General features: G+C 30.9%; 1 protein-coding gene and 1 long non-coding RNA gene across 2 annotated transcripts in view; one reads left to right on the forward strand and one right to left on the reverse strand.

Annotated features, from left to right (window-relative positions):
• LOC105833490 overlaps window positions 1-19,580 on the forward strand; it is a 230,539-nt gene that overhangs the window by 163,330 nt on the left and 47,629 nt on the right. Inside the window, 2 exon segments of the mRNA XM_036292192.1 lie at window positions 4,984-5,233; window positions 12,888-13,341. Of these exon segments, the coding sequence (XP_036148085.1) occupies window positions 4,984-5,233; window positions 12,888-13,341 (704 nt within the window).
• Window positions 1-19,580, reverse strand: part of LOC118647386 — an 89,640-nt gene that overhangs the window by 51,056 nt on the left and 19,004 nt on the right. The gene's annotated exons all lie outside the window — the stretch shown is intronic.

Raw genomic sequence — 19,580 nt, forward strand, 5'->3', positions numbered from 1 at the left:
CTTCTATTTGTAAGTTTTTTTAGTAATATTTTAATCAGTCTCATGGAAAATAGTATAATAATTCTAGGCACATATTCTCTAAATTTCCTAGAGTGAAACATTACTCTAAAAGAGTAAAAATTGGACATATCTAAGTTTGAGTGATTTGTCACTCTAATTAGAGTTCGAATGACAAAATATGACGAGATATGTTCGAATGACAAAATATTTGATTTAAAAAAGTACAAGAAGGCTTTTATAAGATTATATTTATTTTTTTACCAAAATATAAAAAAATTTAATTTTTAAATTTGATTTAAAAAAAACGGTAAATGATGCTAAAGAAGAGACAAAGTGGAAATTAAAGTACTCATCTTAAAGAATGAAATTTCACTTGAAACAACTGCAGCCAAGTGCAACTTTAAAAAAAATTCACTTTTAAAAGTGCCCTATTCATGTACGAGTTTGGCTCGCGAGTCCGCCTCGACAAGTTTGATTTGCGAGTGAGATTGTAATGTTTGTCACAACTAAAGCTGCCAGAATTGCCGGGTTGCCCCTCTATTTTCCCTCTATAATGTTACGTGTTATAAGTGCACGGACCCCCAAAGTAGACATATATTTTAATTTATATTAATTTACATAATGTCAATTTTTTAAAAGTTGCACTCGGTTGCAGTTGTTTCAAGTATGTTGCGCCTTGCGGTACAACAAAATATTTTTGCCGTACTTTGCGGTGCGACAAAAGATTTTTTGGGATTTGTTGCTGCCCAAGGAGTTAGGCAGCAGTTACTCGCGTTAGGAGTTACTCGCGGAAAGAGGCGGTTTTGTAGGCAGGGTCCTCAAATCACTCACTCACTGATTTTAATTTAAACTGATATAAGATTTATTTCTGTTGTTGTACACTGGTTGCGGTCGGCGAAGGTGCCGCGTCGTGTTACACAGATTAGATACGGCGCGTGACTCGGAGTTAACGCGTCGTCTCGTTGCTCGCTAGAGACTTGCTAGCGGCTAAGTCCCGACTCTTAATTCACTTGTGCGGGCCGTACGTATCGGCTTGATTACTTTTTACTGATCCCGCTGGCCGCTGTTCGGCAGCGGCTTAAATAATGTCGCGGGTTTAATTGTTAGTGGGGGCATCGGGCCCTCCGCATGACCATATATGGTCATTCCCGCGCGCATCCGGCGCGCGGGAAATATTTGCGAGTTTAGCAACAATTGCCAAAATGCAGGTATGCATTTCCGGTGGCATGATTGTTGCTAAGCTGGCTTCGCTACTTCTTTAAGGTGGCTGGTGCGTTGCCCAGTGCGATGACCGGCCGGCAGCGCACGAGGCATGTGTCACCTGACACCTTGTGATAGCGAGCCTTCCTCGGCGAGCTATCTTAATATTTTATTTCCTTTATTCTATAATATAAATTTATTGGTTGTGAGTGTTTCGCTCACAACAAGTAAAATTTCGTTCTTTAGGATGAGTACTTTAATTTCCACTTTGTCTCTTTTTTAGCATCATTTAGCGTTTTTTTTTAATCAAATTTAAAAATTAAATTTTTTTATATTTTGGTAAAAAAATAAATATAATCTTATAAAAGCCTTCTTGTACTTTTTTAAATCAAATATTTTGTCATTCGAACATATCTCGTCATATTTTGTCATTCGAACTCTAATTAAAGTGACAAATCACTCAAACTTAGATATGTCCAATTTTTACTCTTTTAGAGTAATGTTTCACTCTAGGAAATTCAGAGAATATGTGCCTAGAATTATTATACTATTTTCCATGAGACTGATTAAAATATTACTAAAAAAACTTACAAATAGAAGTCAATATTCATGTACTTTTTGAATTTTTGCCCGCTATATTCAATCCGCCATTTTGTTTTTTTAAATTTTGATACCAAATTCAAAATTAGCAACCCCGAAAACCTTTATGTACCAAATTGTATGCGTATCAGTCGAGTCTTTGAGATTTTTCAAACCATGTCCAAGAATTTAGGCGTTTGGCATCACTGTGTGCCGCGCCGCGCCGGCTGGGCGACCAGGCCGCGGCGCACGGCGGTTGTTGTCATGTTGAACTTACATACTAGTTGCAGTGTTACAATGTTTAGTTGCCAAGAAAAATTATGATATAATAATATAAAATATAATAACACATATAATATTTCCAGGACGTCTGCAGTTAGCCTATAAAACTTATCGTTTCGGCAGTTTATCACGAGGAGATTTCAGTACGTTTTTAAATTTCATATGTTCGGGGTGCTTTTTTAATGTGAGTCCTCTTGCCTCTCACATTATTTATCATTGGTGTGTTTTTTTAAAGTGAGTCCCCTCGCCTCTCACATTATCTATCATCGAGGTGCTTTTTTAATGTGAGTTCCCTTGCCTCTCACATTATCTATTATCGGGGTGCTTTTTTAAAGTGAGTTCCCTCGCCTCTCACATTATTTATCATCGGGGTGCTTTTTTAAAGTGAGTCACCTCGTCTCTCACATTATTTATTATCGGGGTGCTTTTTTAATGTCAGTTTTCTCGCCTCTCACATTATCTATCATCAGGGTGCTTTTTTAATGTGAGTCCACTCGCCAAAAAGATAATGTGAGAGGCGAAGGGACTCACATTAAAAAAACACCTCGATGATAAATAATGTGAGAGGCGAGGGGACTCACTTTAAAAAAGCACACCAATGATAGATAATGTGAGAGGCGAGGGAACTCGCATTAAAAAAGCACACCGATGATAAATAATGTGAGAGGCAAGGGGACTCACATTAAAAAAGCACCCCTAACATATGGAATTTAAAAACGTACTGCAATCTCCTCGTGATAAATTGCCGAAACGATAAGTTTTATAGGCTAACTGCAGACGTCCTGAAAATATTATATGTGTTATTATATTTTATATTATTATATCATAATTTTTTTTGGCAACTAAACATTGCAACACTGCAACTAGTATGTAAGTTCAACATGACAACAATCGCCGTGCGCCGCGGCGCAGTCGCCCAGCCGGCGCGTCGCGGTCGCCCAGCCGGCGCGTCGCGGCAGAACGACGCGGTGTAAATTATTATTTTTAACCATGTTCCACCACTCCGACTGATTTGAAAAAAATATGTGTTAAAAAAGAAAATCTAGAGATGTTTTTGTGAAAATATAAAAGTGGTATCTCAGCATTATCACCCCCTAAAAAATTCAAAAAATTTTTTATCGGGTTTTTTTTAACCACAAAAATTACTGAAAATTTTCTTAAACTTGTCTAAATAATGTTTATAACATATATTTTTTTCATTAAAATCGGTCCAACCATTTTCGAGAAAAACCACTTTTTTTATTTTTCTTTCCCCCTCCATAATTCTCCCAAAAATGCAATTGTGTAGCTAATTTTTGGGGAAGTTTTACATCTCAAGGGTGCCAACTAATGATATCAATTTGAGCTTGATTAGTACGGGGGCAGATTTCACCTGCTTATTCCGCTATGCCCTTTGTGATTATATTATAAGAAATAGCTAATTTACTGCATACTTTCACAAATATGTCTAACAATCAAACTTAGACGAGGCCATCTGTAAAAGCATCTCGAATCTGAGCATTCGGTGAGTCTAACAATTCTTCTTTTTTCTTTCTTAACTCTCAGAACTAGCAATTATAATTCATGAAGTTATAGTTTTAATCCATTTGGTGAACTAACCAAAATAAACAATCGGACCTTGGGAACTCTGAGAAAATCACAGATGTCGATATACATCATTTTATCGTGACTTTGTTATCGCTTATACTGTATTTCCACAACAACATTCAAGGTCGTTGAGAATGACTCAAAACGTAGTCGAAACGCGTCCGGCGGATTTTTAATGCAATTTGTAATCACTAAATGTAATCGGATTTTTAAATTGTTCTAAAAGCAAGGAATGTATTAAACATCAATCCGTAATATTAATTATCACGCAATTACTGCGTTTGACTGTTATTGCCCCACCACTTAGTTCATCTCTGTGTTTTGAATAGTCAAGAGTCCTTTAACTTATCACCTTCGTTTTATAAAAGATGTAGTTTCAGTTCGAGCACCAGAGATGAAAATGAATCTCGCTTCGTATAGAAAGATTTTCATTGGGTTTTCGACTCAACCCACGTGAAATCTATCCCCACTTCCTCTCCTCATCCCAGATGCTTACGACCCAAAATTACATTAATAATTATTCTATTTTTCATGGGTTTTTGAAATACCATGTGAAGCAAGGTACCCCCATCCTGGCTGCTTACAATCCTAAATTAAATTATTAATTGCTCTATTCCACATGAATTCTCAATTTTCCACGCAAAGCGAGATCCACCCTATATCCCCGGTGCTTACGGTTCAAAGATATGTCAATAATTGTTCTGTTTGACATGAATGATTTTTATATGAGTATATCACAAAAACTATACAAGATCCAAATAGTTTATAAGAAAAAATTGATCAATATCCTTCACTTATATGGTATACGTCAAGGTCAAAATCATCAGAGTTGTGTTATCTTTTATGTATATTTACCGAATTAATTTATAGTATTCTAATAACCTTTTGATACTTGTAACTGACATTACATTTTATATTGCATTCTTAGGCATAATGTTGACTGAAAACAATCTTTTAAAATAGAGAAAAAATATCACAGAAGCAGTAAAATTTAATAAAAGAATTACTCATAAAAAGTGCTAATATTAAAAGTACTTAAATTATAAAAAAATGTAGAAATATGTACTAAGAATAAAATTTCTAAAGCCGAACTTACACCTTGACAGAAAAGCGGAAAGCAGAAATTGGTTATCTACAATGTAAATGTTGATTGGTTCTGCTTTTCTGTTTTTTACTTTTTTTGCTAAGATATGAATTCACCTTAATAATATAGAAACTTGATTTTCCTGAAATAATTATTAATAATCCTGAAATATAATCCTGAAAGTAATAGATGTTACAAATTACTCTAATAACGCCAAATAATAAAGTACAAAAAATTTATTTGATTTTCAGATGCGTCTGGTATTTATGTAGCTACCTCATGTACAGACAAAACGTTATGTGTGTACGATTATTATAGCAGCGAGTGTATGGCTACTATGGTTGGCCATTCGGAATTGGTGACAGGTTTGCGCTTCAGTCCAGATTGTCGTCATCTTGTGTCCGCAAGTGGCGATGGCTGTGTATTCGTGTGGCGTGTCCCGCATGATATGGTCGTGACTATGCAGGCTCGTTTAGCCCAGCAAGCGATGCGTGCCGGCAAGTCAGTAATTTCTTTTCTTCTATGTTTATAAATAATATTGATATATAAATAATCTTAACTCTATAAAGACACGAACTTTCTAAAGTAAAGGTTGATTTTAAGATCTGCACATTGAAAATAAATGTATATTGACTTATGTTCAAATTTTTTTTAAATATGTGAATTTTTTAAAAAATTTATGGCTTTTATAATATTGAGTACAATCTCTAATGCTAAAATTAATGAATAAAAAATGGTGAAATTAATATAGCTAGTTCAAAATAGTGTAATTAATATAATATCAGTTATATTAATTTCAACATTCTGAATTACTTCAGACAATTAATGACACTTTACAACATTTCTGCAATATTGCAGAATAAATATTGTATATTGTATTCTATAATGTGTATGAGTTATCATAGGTTATTACCACTTGGTATGTAACATTACTAAAATATTCTGTATTATTTGGAAATAATACAGAAATATTTCATCAACAATTTAATTGTAACTTTGTATGTGATATATTTTAGAAATATACTTGCATTATGTTTTTTATATTTGTTATTATAAAAGTTTGCTATTATAGCTATTATAGTTTGCTATTTTAACGTTTCTGTAATTTTGCAAAAGAAATATGACAAACAATATTTTAGAAATATTTTTGAGACATTGTGAAAGTAATATTACATTTACATTGTTATAATAATATTTTTATAACATCAAACGCAACATTGGTTTCAAATATTTCTGAAAAATTTTTGAAAGATTGTGTGTAGGTAATGAAAAATTGAGTTACAATATAATAACTACTACACGAAAACTTTATTGTATTATATTTGACTTTATTGTATTTGACACAACAAAATTATTTTTTTAAAAGAAAGTTATAAAAAAGCGCCAAGTATACGCGCGCAAGAAACGCCTTCAAAAATCTATTCTTGTACAAAATAAATTTAATTTGGCATTACAAATTTATGAAATTTTAATAAAATTATCTTTTCTCAAAAAAGAAAAAAAAATTTTTTCTACAAAAAGTAATGATATGAAAAAAATTCGCCAACTATGAAAAAAAAAGTTCATACTAGAAGATCTACTTTTATAAATAATTATTTGTACAAATATTATTAAAAAATATTTCAATACAAATAAATATTTCATTACAAAAACTTGACGCCGCTAAACCAAATAATTTGCTTTAATACAAAATCGCTTTTTTACAATTTAACTTACATACTAAAATAATAATTACTTAAAATTACAATTTTTTACAATCGAAATCGTAATGTGAGAGAGAGAGAGGGGGGAGAGAGAGAGAATTAGAAGTAGTTAAGAAATAAGAAGGAAAAGTAAGAAAAGTGACATAAAATGTTATTTACACATGTAAATAAATTATAATTATTATGATAGAAAGTGTTATTGTTAAATTGAGTGACAAAGAGAGGGGAGAGGAAGGGAGGAGAATAACATTGTGTAGTAATGCCTATACGTATACGTATGTGCATATATGCATAGAAACGTGTATGTACTTATATATGAATGTGTGTGTATTTTATTTCTTTCTCCCTTTCTCTTTTTCTTTGTGTAAATAATTATTTCTCCTGAATATTATATAATATAATTAACCTCGAAGCTCGGAATTAACAGTATGGCCGACATAATATGTTTACTTGAAGGTACTAAATATAACGTAGTTTAAAAAAATGATAGAATAAAGTGAACGGTTTATTGTTTTGCAATGTATTGAAATAGGTAAAAAGCATAAAATCTTGTGTGAAACAATTACAACAAAGTATACACTATAATGCCATTCAGCTGGCCTGCCGATGATGTGATCTGCAATATGGGTAATGTTTATATGGATACCCAAGGATCATCTGTACGTCTTAGTTTACACACAGAAAAGTAATTATTACTTGCAAGTAAATATTACTTGTTTTAATTGGTATTTCTCTCTATATCTGCAAATCTATGGTAAATTTGTCACAAGTATCACATTTACTTAAAACATTGTAAATTTTAGTAAGTGTGATACTTCAAACAAGGATATTCACTTCAAACAAATATTAGTATCCAGAATTCTATGTAATTTTTCTTCAATCAAGTTTTATAATATTTTTGAAACAAGAATAAATTTTTATTTTAAGTAAAAAATGCTGAAATTTTCTAACACTTGTGACAAGTATACTTGAAAATTAATATTAAGAAAATATTTTTGGTTGAAGAAAACTGTTATTACTTGAACACAATAAAATAAGTAATTACTTTTCTTGGTTGGGAATGATATTTTTCTGTGTGTATTTAGTAACTGTTATGCATTCTATGCAAGCCGGATATATGGATAAGGCACATAAATTTACCGATAAGGCTCTTAGTCAAATCGAAAAACTAAAAAGTAAGTATTTAAATATTTTGTTGTTCCCAAAATAATTTATTATAATTAATACAATTCTCTCCATACATTTACAAAAATTACATTTAAAAAATTTTTTATTTGTAGTTAAATTATAATTGTGTTTTTATAATTATGTTTATTGTTTCTTTACATTTATTGATAATAAACCTATTTTGTTCGTATTTCATTTAATGCTCTTGGAACACTACAATCGTGTACCTTGTAATGGAAAACAAATGAGTGGCTCTTACAGAAATTGTGAATGTGGTCTATGGCCTATAAATAATCTGCAAAATTGGCAAACTTGCAAAATTTCCGTAAGAGCCACGCTTTTATTTTCCATTACAAGTCGGCACATGATTATATGTTTCAAAAGCATTAATTAAAACACACCATCCAGCTTGTAATGGAAATAAAAGCGTGACTCTTACAGAAATTTCTCAACTACAAAGTTTGCCAACTTTGCAGATTACTTAAAGGCCATAAACTACATTCACAATTTCTGTAAGAGCCACCCATTTGTTTCTTATTACAAGGTACACGATTGTATGTTCCAAGAGCATTAAGAGTGTTTTAATTAATTTATTTATAGTTATTAATAACTCTAAAAGAACAATAAATATAATTATGAATGTATAATTATAATTTAATTACAAATTTAACTATAAAGTAGCAATAAATATAATTAAATATAATGCTATATTAATGCAAAAAGAATGAAAAATAAAATATGATGTGTCGTTCCATATTTTAGAAGTCTACTCGTAGTCATTTTGTAGTCTTTTGTCTCATGTATGCCTCAATTTACAATAAAATAAGTTTGAAAATCAAAAATATAAATAAAAATTTTGAATGTGATTTTTGTAAATGTATGAAGAGAATTGTATAAATTAAAATAAATTGTTTTGGAAACAACAGTTGAAATACTTACTTTTTGTATTGAAATACTTACTTTTTACTTTTTGATTTGACTAAAAGGCTTAACAGTATATTTCTATGCCTTATCTATATCCAACTCGCATACAATCTATAGCAATTACTAAATGGACTAATAAGAGGTATAGATGGTCCTTGGCAGCTATATAATATTATATATACATATCTCCGATATTGTAGCCTGTGATCACGTCATTGGCAGACCAGTTGAGTGACTTTATAATTTATAACTTTGTTGTAATTTTGTTGTTTTGGACAGAATTTCACACTTTTTACCTATTTCAATATTCTAAAAAAGATATAGTTGTACAATATCTTAATTTAAGAGCTACACACTTGCAATATAATATTTTTTTAAATAAAATTATAACACTCATAACTATTCTCTTACCTGATCTGCCATAAGATAGTGACATACTTAAAAAACTAGAAAGTAGACCTTTATATAATCCTTTTGATATGAATTGCACTTCTGTATATGATGGTTCGCTGAATGTAAAAGGGGATGAATTTTGGTGAACTTCTTATCAACAGTAGCATATACAGGCTTAGAAGGAAGAGAATTTTGGTGTAACAGCCAACAATTTTTTATAATTGAATTTTTTACTGTTTCTCCTGAAAATTCAAATAATAAATATAATAATAATATGATAATCTCGTCAAATAGCTTGTTCTTTTTTAAATTTGACAAAAATTTCCTCCAGACAAGTTAGATCTTGTAATATAGATACTTTCTAACACAAAAAATAAACTGTTTACTTTACCCTATCATTTTTGGAAAGAAAATTACATTATTTGATACCTTCAAGGTCCATATATTTTGTCCGGCATTCTGTAAATTCCGAGCTTTGAAGTTAATTATATCTTTCTTCTTATTGTTCACTCTTTTCTTTTACTTATTCTTCTTTTACTTTCTTTTAATTTCCAATAAAGTGTTTCTTCTTCTTTTTCTTTTAATATAACTAAAAATAAAAAATAATACAAAGTATTACTTTTATCTCAGAATACTTAACTTATTTCATACAAAGAATGAAAATTTTGTGTAACTTATCTGATTATACAACGCATAGTGTTATACTAAATTCTTTAAATTCGGCACAGTCGTATTCCTTTCACGATGTAATTTACGATATAATATGCACATTATGCATAAAACTAAAAACTAACTCGCTACTAACCTCGTGCACATTAACACGTCACTAATCTCGAACTGTCATATCATAGACGTGAAACTCGCAGCGGATTAACTATTACCACGGCTAGGTTCGGGGAGACGCTATTAGCGCTGAAAATATCATTTTATCCTTGTTGCTCAGTGAATGTCGAAGAAAAATAGAGCACGCTTACAGCGCCGAAACCGTGCTCTCTGAATCCAATCCTCGACCCGCGGACGGTGACCGCCAATCATGACACGTAACTTTTCATGTCCGTGTCAACTTGTAAATAAATAAAATCGTAAACCATTTATCGCGCGGAAAGCAACAGTATAAATTCCCACCATCTCTCCCGGGTGACGACGATGATGACAATAATAACGACGCGACGTTTCTAAAAAATATTTTTACTCTTGATGCGAAACTTTAAATCGCGATATCTTCGCTCGTAAGTCACATAGGAGAAAAATAAAAACACTTTTGTTATATAAATTGGATGCAAGCTATCCATTAAGTTTATTTAGAAATCAATGGATTCAGTCGTTATTGAAATCCGATAATCTATGGAATCTCGCAAACAGCATCTCGCGTAATAGAGGCACGGCAGTGCCTCGCGCGCGTACACCTGGCGCGAGGCACTATCGTGCTTCTTGATATTTTTGTTATTAAATATAGTATTTTTATAAGATTTTCTATATTTTTGTCAAAACATTACATATGTATCTTTGATACATATAAATTGCATTCGGAGAGATGCTATTAGTGCTATCAGCATTAGTCTATCTTTATTACTCATTAAAAGTAGAATAAAGGTAGACTAAGGATCGGTTGTTCCAACTTCTTGGTAAATTTACCTATCAGGTAAATATATGTTTGTCTTTATTTATTTAAGAAAATGAAGATAGACACATGCTTACCTGGTAGATAAGTTTACCAAGAAGTTGAAACAATCGATTAGCCTTAGATTGATAATGCTAATAGCGTCTCCTCGAACGCACTCATAATTTAATGATCTGTTTAAAAATAACTACAAAGGATCATTTTTTGCAACGTTTCAATGTCCGCGCAAGCATTTGAAATGCAACGTTGATAAACAATTTCAATAACATTTTGATAACATTTTTAAAACATCTATGTAAAATATTACAGAAACATTTAAAAAAATATTTTTTAGTACATGTCACGTCCAACAAAATCTTTGCAAAAATCTTCCACCGCTATGGTGCACTACACACTGCGACCATCCAAACTATAGTGTTACATCTGTTTATAATATTTCTTAACTTCTACAATTGTAATAACAATCACCCATCCAAACCAGCCATTGTTGAGGTTACTTGACCTCAAAAATTGTACGCAAATTAACACTTTGTAATGATTCATGAACGTTTCATGTTTATAAATACATATTTGTTATAGATCAGTTCAATAGATATTGTCAGAAAGATGAAACCTGTAGAGTTAAATAATATTTTAATTATTTAAATAGTTAAATAAATATTAATTTATAGTTTTTGATTGATTTTTACATATACGAAATAACGTATGGAAAAGCTTATAAAAATATCTGTTTTTGCTCTGTTCATTTGATAAAGCTAATTAAAATTGTCACATGATGAGAACACATAAAAAATTAAGTTTTAAGTCAAAAAACGCATTGTAGTTATTTTCAAAACAGGTCACTAATATACTGTATCAAAGATACATATGTAATGTTTTAAAACAGTGCTTGAGCTTAGTTGCCCTTTTCGAGCCGATTCCCGAACGCGCCGCCTCCTATGCCCCCACTACCGCGCGCGGCCTTGATGGCCGAGCCGCCGATCTCGCCCGTACGCTTTGTCTCAGGAGCAGCTCTGTATAAGAAATGGTGCCCTGCATCACAAAATTCATTAAAATTACTTTAAGTAAATAATTTTTGTTTTTATAAACAAAAAAGTACTAACTTTTTTATTACTAATTTATTTCATATGTAGTATAACAATATGTAAAAACATAATATATAAATTAGAATTTTGACAATAGTTTAATTTCCACATCACTCGTGAGGTATTATTATTGATGCTTTTTTTTAAGTGGTTTTCTCAGTAGGCCTAATCCACTAAAAGATGAAATATAATATATAGCTTGGTATTCTTCTAATCTTTTCCTGTCGTTTTTATATATCTTACAATATATAAAATTTTGTTTTCCTGCCAAGCTGTATATTATATTTTATCTTTTAGTGGATTAGGCCCACTGAGGAAACCACTTTAAAAAAAACGCATGAATAATAGTTTTTCACCTCACGGGTGATGTGGAAAACTATTGTCAAAATTCTAATTTACATATTACGTTTTTACATATTGTTATACTACATAAAATAAATTAGTAATAAAAAAGTTAGTACTTTTTTGTTTATAAAAACAAAAATTATTTACTTAAAGTAATTTTAATAAATTTTGTGGTGCAGGGCACTATTTCTTATACAGAGCTGCTCCTGAGACAAAGCGTACGAGCAAGATCGGCGGCTCGGCCGTCAAGGCCGCGCGCAGTAGTGGGGGCATAGGAGGCGGCGCGTTCGGGAATCGGCTCGAAAAGGGCAACCAGGCTCAAGCACTGTTTTAAAAATAATAAAATATCTTATAAAAATATTATTTAATAACACAAGTATCAAATAAAATAAAGTTTTTGTTTGGTATTTTATTGTAATTCAATTTTTCATTATCTATGCAATCTTTCAGAAATTTTTCGAAAATATTGCGTTTAATATTTTATGGAAATATTATTTGTACAATGTAAATATAAAAATATAATATTCCTTTTATAATGTTATAGGAATATTTCTGAAATATATTTGCACAATTCTTTTGTAATATTACAGGAACATTAAAATATGAACACTTTTTAATAGTTCTAAAGGATTTCAGAAATATTACATTTGCAATGTTATGAAAATATGAATATATTTCCGAAAATTTTGGATGTAAAGTTACAATTAAAATGTTAATGTTATGTTATATATTTTGAAATATTTCTTTACCATTTCCGAACATTATAATTTTCAGCAATGTTACATGCTGTATGGGTAAGTTATCTATACAATATAACATTTCAGCAATATTGCAGAAATGTTACTGAAATATTCTGCTTTAGGGGCTTATGTAACTTTAGCTAAAATAATTATGTTTTTGCCGGAATGTACTTATAGAAGACCACTGCAAGTCAACGGTGATGGAATTGATGTACGATTAGATAATGAAACCTTTGGATCACCTCCACCAGATTTTCTCGATCCTAATGCGAATCCAACGGCTCAGAATGTAGATTATAGATTTAGCGTCGGTCAACTGCCGTTGTGGGCGAAGAAGCAAATAAATACCACGAATGTTGATGATAGCGTAGCACTGAGTTCAAACGTCAGATCCCTTTGTGTCGATCTGCCGAAAGGGCGATGGGCACAAAGAGTTCAACAGGGCGATGGTATCACCGTGAAATCCGTCTACGATAGTGACGAAGTAATACCATTTCCTCCATCACGCAGTGTCATTGATTCAGATGGTGGCTGTGGTGGTGGCGGTGGCTCAAAAGATAGCTCCATCGACAGTGGCACAGAGACAAAATGTAGCAGCGACTATCGTCGAGAAGCCATGATTAACAAAAGGGTTAGTAAAAAATTCTCTTTAAGAGTTCATAGATAAGTTACAAATTAAGGGAAAGGATGCAGTTGCGAAAGTTATCTTTTTGTTACATGTGCATTGAAAGTTCTTTCCGTGTCACTTTTTTGTATGTAAATTTTTTGCCGATTGTCATACGGCAGAGTTTTTCTCACACAAATAACTCATTACAGTTTTTGTCCTCCAAGTGGCATAAATCGTGTAGAAAAATTTTCTAGCATGACTTTCTGTTTGATCATTTTTCATACCTTTACTTTCGTTACCACACTCGCACGCATATCATCTCGCAATACGCATATGGTAATTTGTAGAATTATCAACGCTTCGTCGCTTTTGCGAACTTAACCTTGGATAATCTGTCAATTCGTGTCACTCAAGGACATCAGATCAGATGTCATATCAAGACCACATAAAAGGAGTCGAACATTGTGATAATGTTAATAAAAATGATTACCAAAAATCCAAATATCGAAACATTACTCGAAAGTGACAGCGAAAAAAACAATCCTCCGTCCAAACTGTGAAAAAGACTTCAGAGAAATTAATTTACTGGGAACGCCCCGTTGACCACGTTGCAATTGACCACAACCATTTACAGCAATAAATGCTTAGAGTTTTTCTCTTGAACCATCAATTAAAAAAGTAATGGTCAATTAGGACGTGGTCAATCGGGGCGCTCCCAATTTACTTAAAAAAAATTTTTCAACAATTTTGTTTAAAAAAAAACAAAGAAAAATGTTTTTGAAATTTTTTAAATATATTTTTATATTATTCAATTACAAGAAAAAAATTTTTTTAATCAATTTATGCAATTTATCATGTAAATATATTTTATTTAAGTTCGATATTTACATCTTTAGTCAATAAAAACTAATATATCAAAATGTTCTTAATTCCGTATAAATTTGAACAAAAATAAAAAAATTACTTTTAACTTTTATTTTAACGATAAGAATGTTAAATATTTTGGTTTATATTTATGAATTACAAATGTGCAATGTAAATACATCCAAATGATTACCCGAGTAGATCACTTTAGACGCTGCGTCATGCGCATGCATTTCGGTTTTCTAAAGTATATTTAGACGAAAATTCTTTCTCAAAATGTTAAAATGTTCTACCATAACATAAGACAGACTCGAGGGAAAAAGAAAGGTTAGTTCGTCAAAGCAAAAGTGGTTGCTTAGATAGAACATTGCTTGGAAGCAAGGGCAAAAAGAAAAAAAATTGACAAGGAGTTTATACGTAAGATTTGCATTACGCGCACGATCTCCGCAATTGCACATCAAACATAACTTACCTACTTGACATTTTAATGATAAATATTTTTTAAAAACGGTCGGCTATTAACATTCTTGTCATGAAAGAGAAGATTATGATTTCATCTTTTAACTCTTAAAATTTTGTTACTTTTGCAAATGTTTTCAGCAAAAAAATACACTACTTTCGGTAAGAAATCTTGCGATTCCCATAAAAGCAATGTTAATTAACTCTACAATTGTTTTCATTTTTCTCCAATATTTAATCGGCAATGTGGTCTGAAATTTCGTACATACTTATTTTAGCACCGAGAACAATGTGTGCAAGTCTCTGACTTGCCATCTGACAAGGGGACCTTACAGGTCATGGATCACCGATTTTTTTTATACTTATAGGATTTGAAGATCAGTACCCGGACTTCAATTTCCTAAAGCAGTACGATGCGCTTCTCAAAAATACTCGAGAAAATCGATTTTGAAGATTTCCGATATCTGTAAGTACAGAAAATTTTAACCTATTGTCAGAGCCGCTCGTAGCCGAGCGCACAGAGCTCTAGTTTCGTAAGCGCGGAGTCGCTGGTTTGATTCTCGCTCTGGCCTCAATTTTTTTTTCATAAGTTAATAAAGTTTTTTTTTTAATTCTATATCTTAACATTTATCAAATTGAAATGCTAATTAATTATTAAATATTTATTCGTTATTTTTTAAATAAAAATTAACATCTTTTTATTTTTAATTACTACTTGATTGAAAATGCGAATATTTATAATAAATTAAAATTTGGTACAAAAAATAGAAAACATTTAAAAAAATGAAATACTTTTTAAGAGATTACGAGTAAATACAAAAATAATATAAAAAACAAAAATAATATTTATAAAAATGGTTGTTTAATTTTTATGAGTTATTAATTCATGTATGTTATAAAATATATTAATAATAAATACATTTGACATTACTCGTCAGTATTACATGAGCCAATTTAATTTTTATTAAAAAAATAACGAATAAATATTTAATAATTAATTAGCATTTCAATTTGATAAATGTTAAGATATAGGATTAAAAAAAACTTTATTAACTTATGAAAAAAAAATTGAGGCCAGAGCGAGAATCGAACCAGCGACTCCGCGCTTACGAAACTAGAGCTCTGTGCGCTCGGCTACGAGCGGCTCTGACAATAGGTTAAAATTTTCTGTACTTACAGATATCGGAAATCTTCAAAATCAATTTTCTCGAGTATTTTTGAGAAGCGCATCGTACTGCTTTAGGAAATTGAAGTCCGGGTACTGATCTTCAAATCCTATAAGTATAAAAAAAATCGGTGATCCATGACCCGTAAGGTCTCCTTGTGAGATATATTGCAAACGTACCGAGCCTCCTTACAAAAATTGAAAACCGCTGACGGTCATGATTTTTAATTGATCAATTAAAAACATTTCCAAACAGCACATATTAATTGGCAAATAGTAAGCCAATATTGTATTAAGATGGTTGGCCATTGGCCAACAGTTGACCAATGGTAGGCCAATGAACTGTGTTACTATTGGACGAATAGCTCCGTCCCCTCTCCTCATCCCCATTTCTATCACCAGGACAAGGGGTATGTAAGGACGGTTACAATCCAAGAGAGCTCAGTATCGGAGCTCCTAACCCTGATGCAAACTGTAACGTTTGCGAAACGTCCGCGTAACGCTGTACCAGGACGCGGCATGTATCCGGAAGATCTTTCTATTGAAAGCAACGTCAATGGCCGTGAAAGCTTTAAGCCTAAAATTAAGAAAAGGGTATTAATCTGTGATTAAATGACATGAACTAAAACGGGGAATTATGACCAAAAAATGACAAAATGGTGGATGTTTTTCCAAAAAACCTTTTTCGTAAAAAATGTTAAAAACTTAAACAATTACTAACCAATTGTTATGATTTTAGTTTATATTATAGTTCATAACTATAGTTATTTACCCACAGAATAATAATCTTTTTCATTTATTTGTTTTTAAATAATTTATTTGACCGGAATCACGTCCGCCAGCGATTTTTAGCACTTTTTTTTAATAAAATATATTTATGTAATAAATTGCATAAATCAATATTTAAAAAATTTTCTTGTAATTGTATAATATAAAAATATAATTAAAAAGTTTTAAAAATATTTTTCTTTGTGTGTGTGTTTTCTTTATAAACAGAATTGTTGATAAATTTTCTTTATTTATTTTCTTGAGATTGATAAGTTTATTTAAAGCTATATAGAAATAAAGTTTTTTCACTTGCAAACCTCCTTTCCTTTCTAAACTCTGTCTCGTCTCCGTCATTTTCTACTCTTTCTTACTTTTTGTAACAAGAAATAGTACTCTCCTTCGGCTTGTGCGTTTATTCCCTCCACTCGTGGAAAATGGGCGATTTTTTGCAGTTATTACACAATACACTATTACATAATTTAAAACGTGTAGGTTTATATGATATAGAATGCAATATGACAGTTCAGCAATATTACGACAACATTACATTTTCGTAGCAATACTGCAATATTTTAGCAATATCACAATAACTTTGCAACATTTAACGATATTGCATTGAAGTGTTGCAAAGTTTAATTTTTGAACGATTATTGGTCATTGAATAATATTATATACTTCTTTCGTATTATTACTTTTTTCAATTTGAAAATAAAATGTTAATATTTAATTGCAAATTTAGGAAGAAGAGGAAAGTGTATTTCAGCCTTGTCCCAAAAGTTATAAAGAGATAGAAACTCAAACAAAACAGGTTATCAAAAGTATTATCAAAATTATACAAGTATTATTATTTGAGCCTATGTGTTATTGTCTTTCTAATAACAAACTTATGTTGTTCATAATTTATTTCTTAGATAAAAAATTTTTTATAAAAAATTAATAAATTTGACGTTTTATTAAATTTAACAGAAAACAATAAATATGCACAAAAGTTTAATTAGATTTTACTGGAAAAAATATGTTCTATGTTTGATAAAAAATAAATTATATTTTAGAGAATTAAATAAAATGTAATGAAGAACGAGTAAAATGGCCGATTTTTCCCCAAAATGGGAAACTAAAAATAAATGTTATTTTAATTTTAATTTTTAAAGAAAATTTTCAATTGTTTGGAAATTTTAAAATTGAATTATAATTTATTGATTATATTAGCTATTAAACAATTAGTAAATTAAATAATTATAAATTATTGTAGCTTTATCAATGTAATTCGCGTTTTTCTATTAGTGAAATGTGTTAATACTTTTATCTTTAATAGTTCACGTGCTTCATAAAAAAGATTTTTATGAATATCTGAAAACAAAGATATTATCGATAGGAAGTATTGTAAATTTTGACTACAGCACTCGTGACCATTATTGTCCATTATATATTCTATTATATTTTTCCGTTCATTATGTCAAAGACTTTCTCCCAGATTATCTCCCAGATATTCTGCAATTTACTATAGTATTTTACTATTGGAAATTGTGCAAAATATATTTTTTCAAGCACCAAAATCTACTTTAATTGAATGAGATCTTGTTTACTATTTAATTTGTATTATTTATATCGGTCTATTTTTACTTAATATTGCACAAGTCTGCAAAGTTTGATTAACAAGGGGAGGTCACGACATGATAATAATCGATTTTGATAAAACTCTTATTGTGTCAATAGTGATTACATCAAGTATTACTAGGTAAAGAGATAAGGTGCAATACTCAAGCATTCGCAAAAAAATCGTAATTAAAACTTACGAGCGTTGTATCGATCTAAGGAAGAGTACATTTTAGCAAGAAACGTGTAGTACAGCGACAATGTGTTAGATTTGTAATTTTTACGTTGCAGGTTAAAGTTTTAATGAGTAATTTTTTTTATTAAAAATTTTTTAATGACAATTTTTTCACGTAAAATTAATATGTATATAATTCAAATGTTCCAATTATTATTTTATAAAAATGCATTTCTTCCAATAAAAAGGCTTTCAGATACATGCCGCGTCCTGATACAGCGATACATATTAATTGGGAAATAGTAAGCCAATATTGTACTAAGATTGGCCAACAGTAGACCAATAGTAGGCTAATGAACTGTGCTAATGACCAAAAGTTGTTCCCGATCGCCGAACGCTGCAACCAGCTGATTGCTACACGCAATGTGTGTGTGTATGCCGTGTTTGTATAAAAGAGAGAAATACAGATAAAGAGAGAGAGAGAAGGGGTGGGAAAGACGTTCATACACACGCATACCCTCCGCCCTCTTCCTCTCCTCCCTCTCCCTCTCCCTCTTCTCCCTATTTAATTGAATATCTTTTGAATATCTTCTGAATTCTTCGCATTCAATTGCAATAAGAAGCATTCAAATATCTTTTAAATATCTTCTGAATTCTTCTGAATTCTGCTTTTTAACAAGATGTCAATATTTTTAAATTTTTTTCAATCCGACGTTTTATGCAGGGAAGATGTGTAGACTTTGAATTATGTGCAATATTGCCAGATTTGATGATTCGGTACCGAGCCACGGCTGTGGAAGGGAAGATCTAAAGGCAAAAACGATATTGTAGACTCAGTGAGCGCTCATATATGATTCTTGCCTTTATTTATTCTTGTTCCCCTCCACACCTGCAGCTCGGTGTTGAACCCTCAAATCTATCGATACTGATTACATGTATATTTTAAATACCCAATAAGTAATGTTTATTTATTATTAATTTATGTTTATTTATTTATGTTTAACTTATAGATTTTTTAGTATCAGCAGTATTTTCGAAGCACATAACCATAGCAATATAATTAAACTTATACTGAAAGCTTTATACGTACATATATATTACTTGCTACATAACGCGTTACCTCGTGATACTTTTAATATTATGTACATGAGATGTATATGTAATATTACTGTGTTTGCTGGGAATATTATTTAAAGAGGCAAAAAATTGTGTAAACAAAATTTTTCACGATTTTAC

The sequence above is a fragment of the Monomorium pharaonis genome, chromosome 9 (assembly GCF_013373865.1).
Source record: "Monomorium pharaonis isolate MP-MQ-018 chromosome 9, ASM1337386v2, whole genome shotgun sequence".
NCBI lineage: Eukaryota > Metazoa > Arthropoda > Insecta > Hymenoptera > Formicidae > Monomorium > Monomorium pharaonis.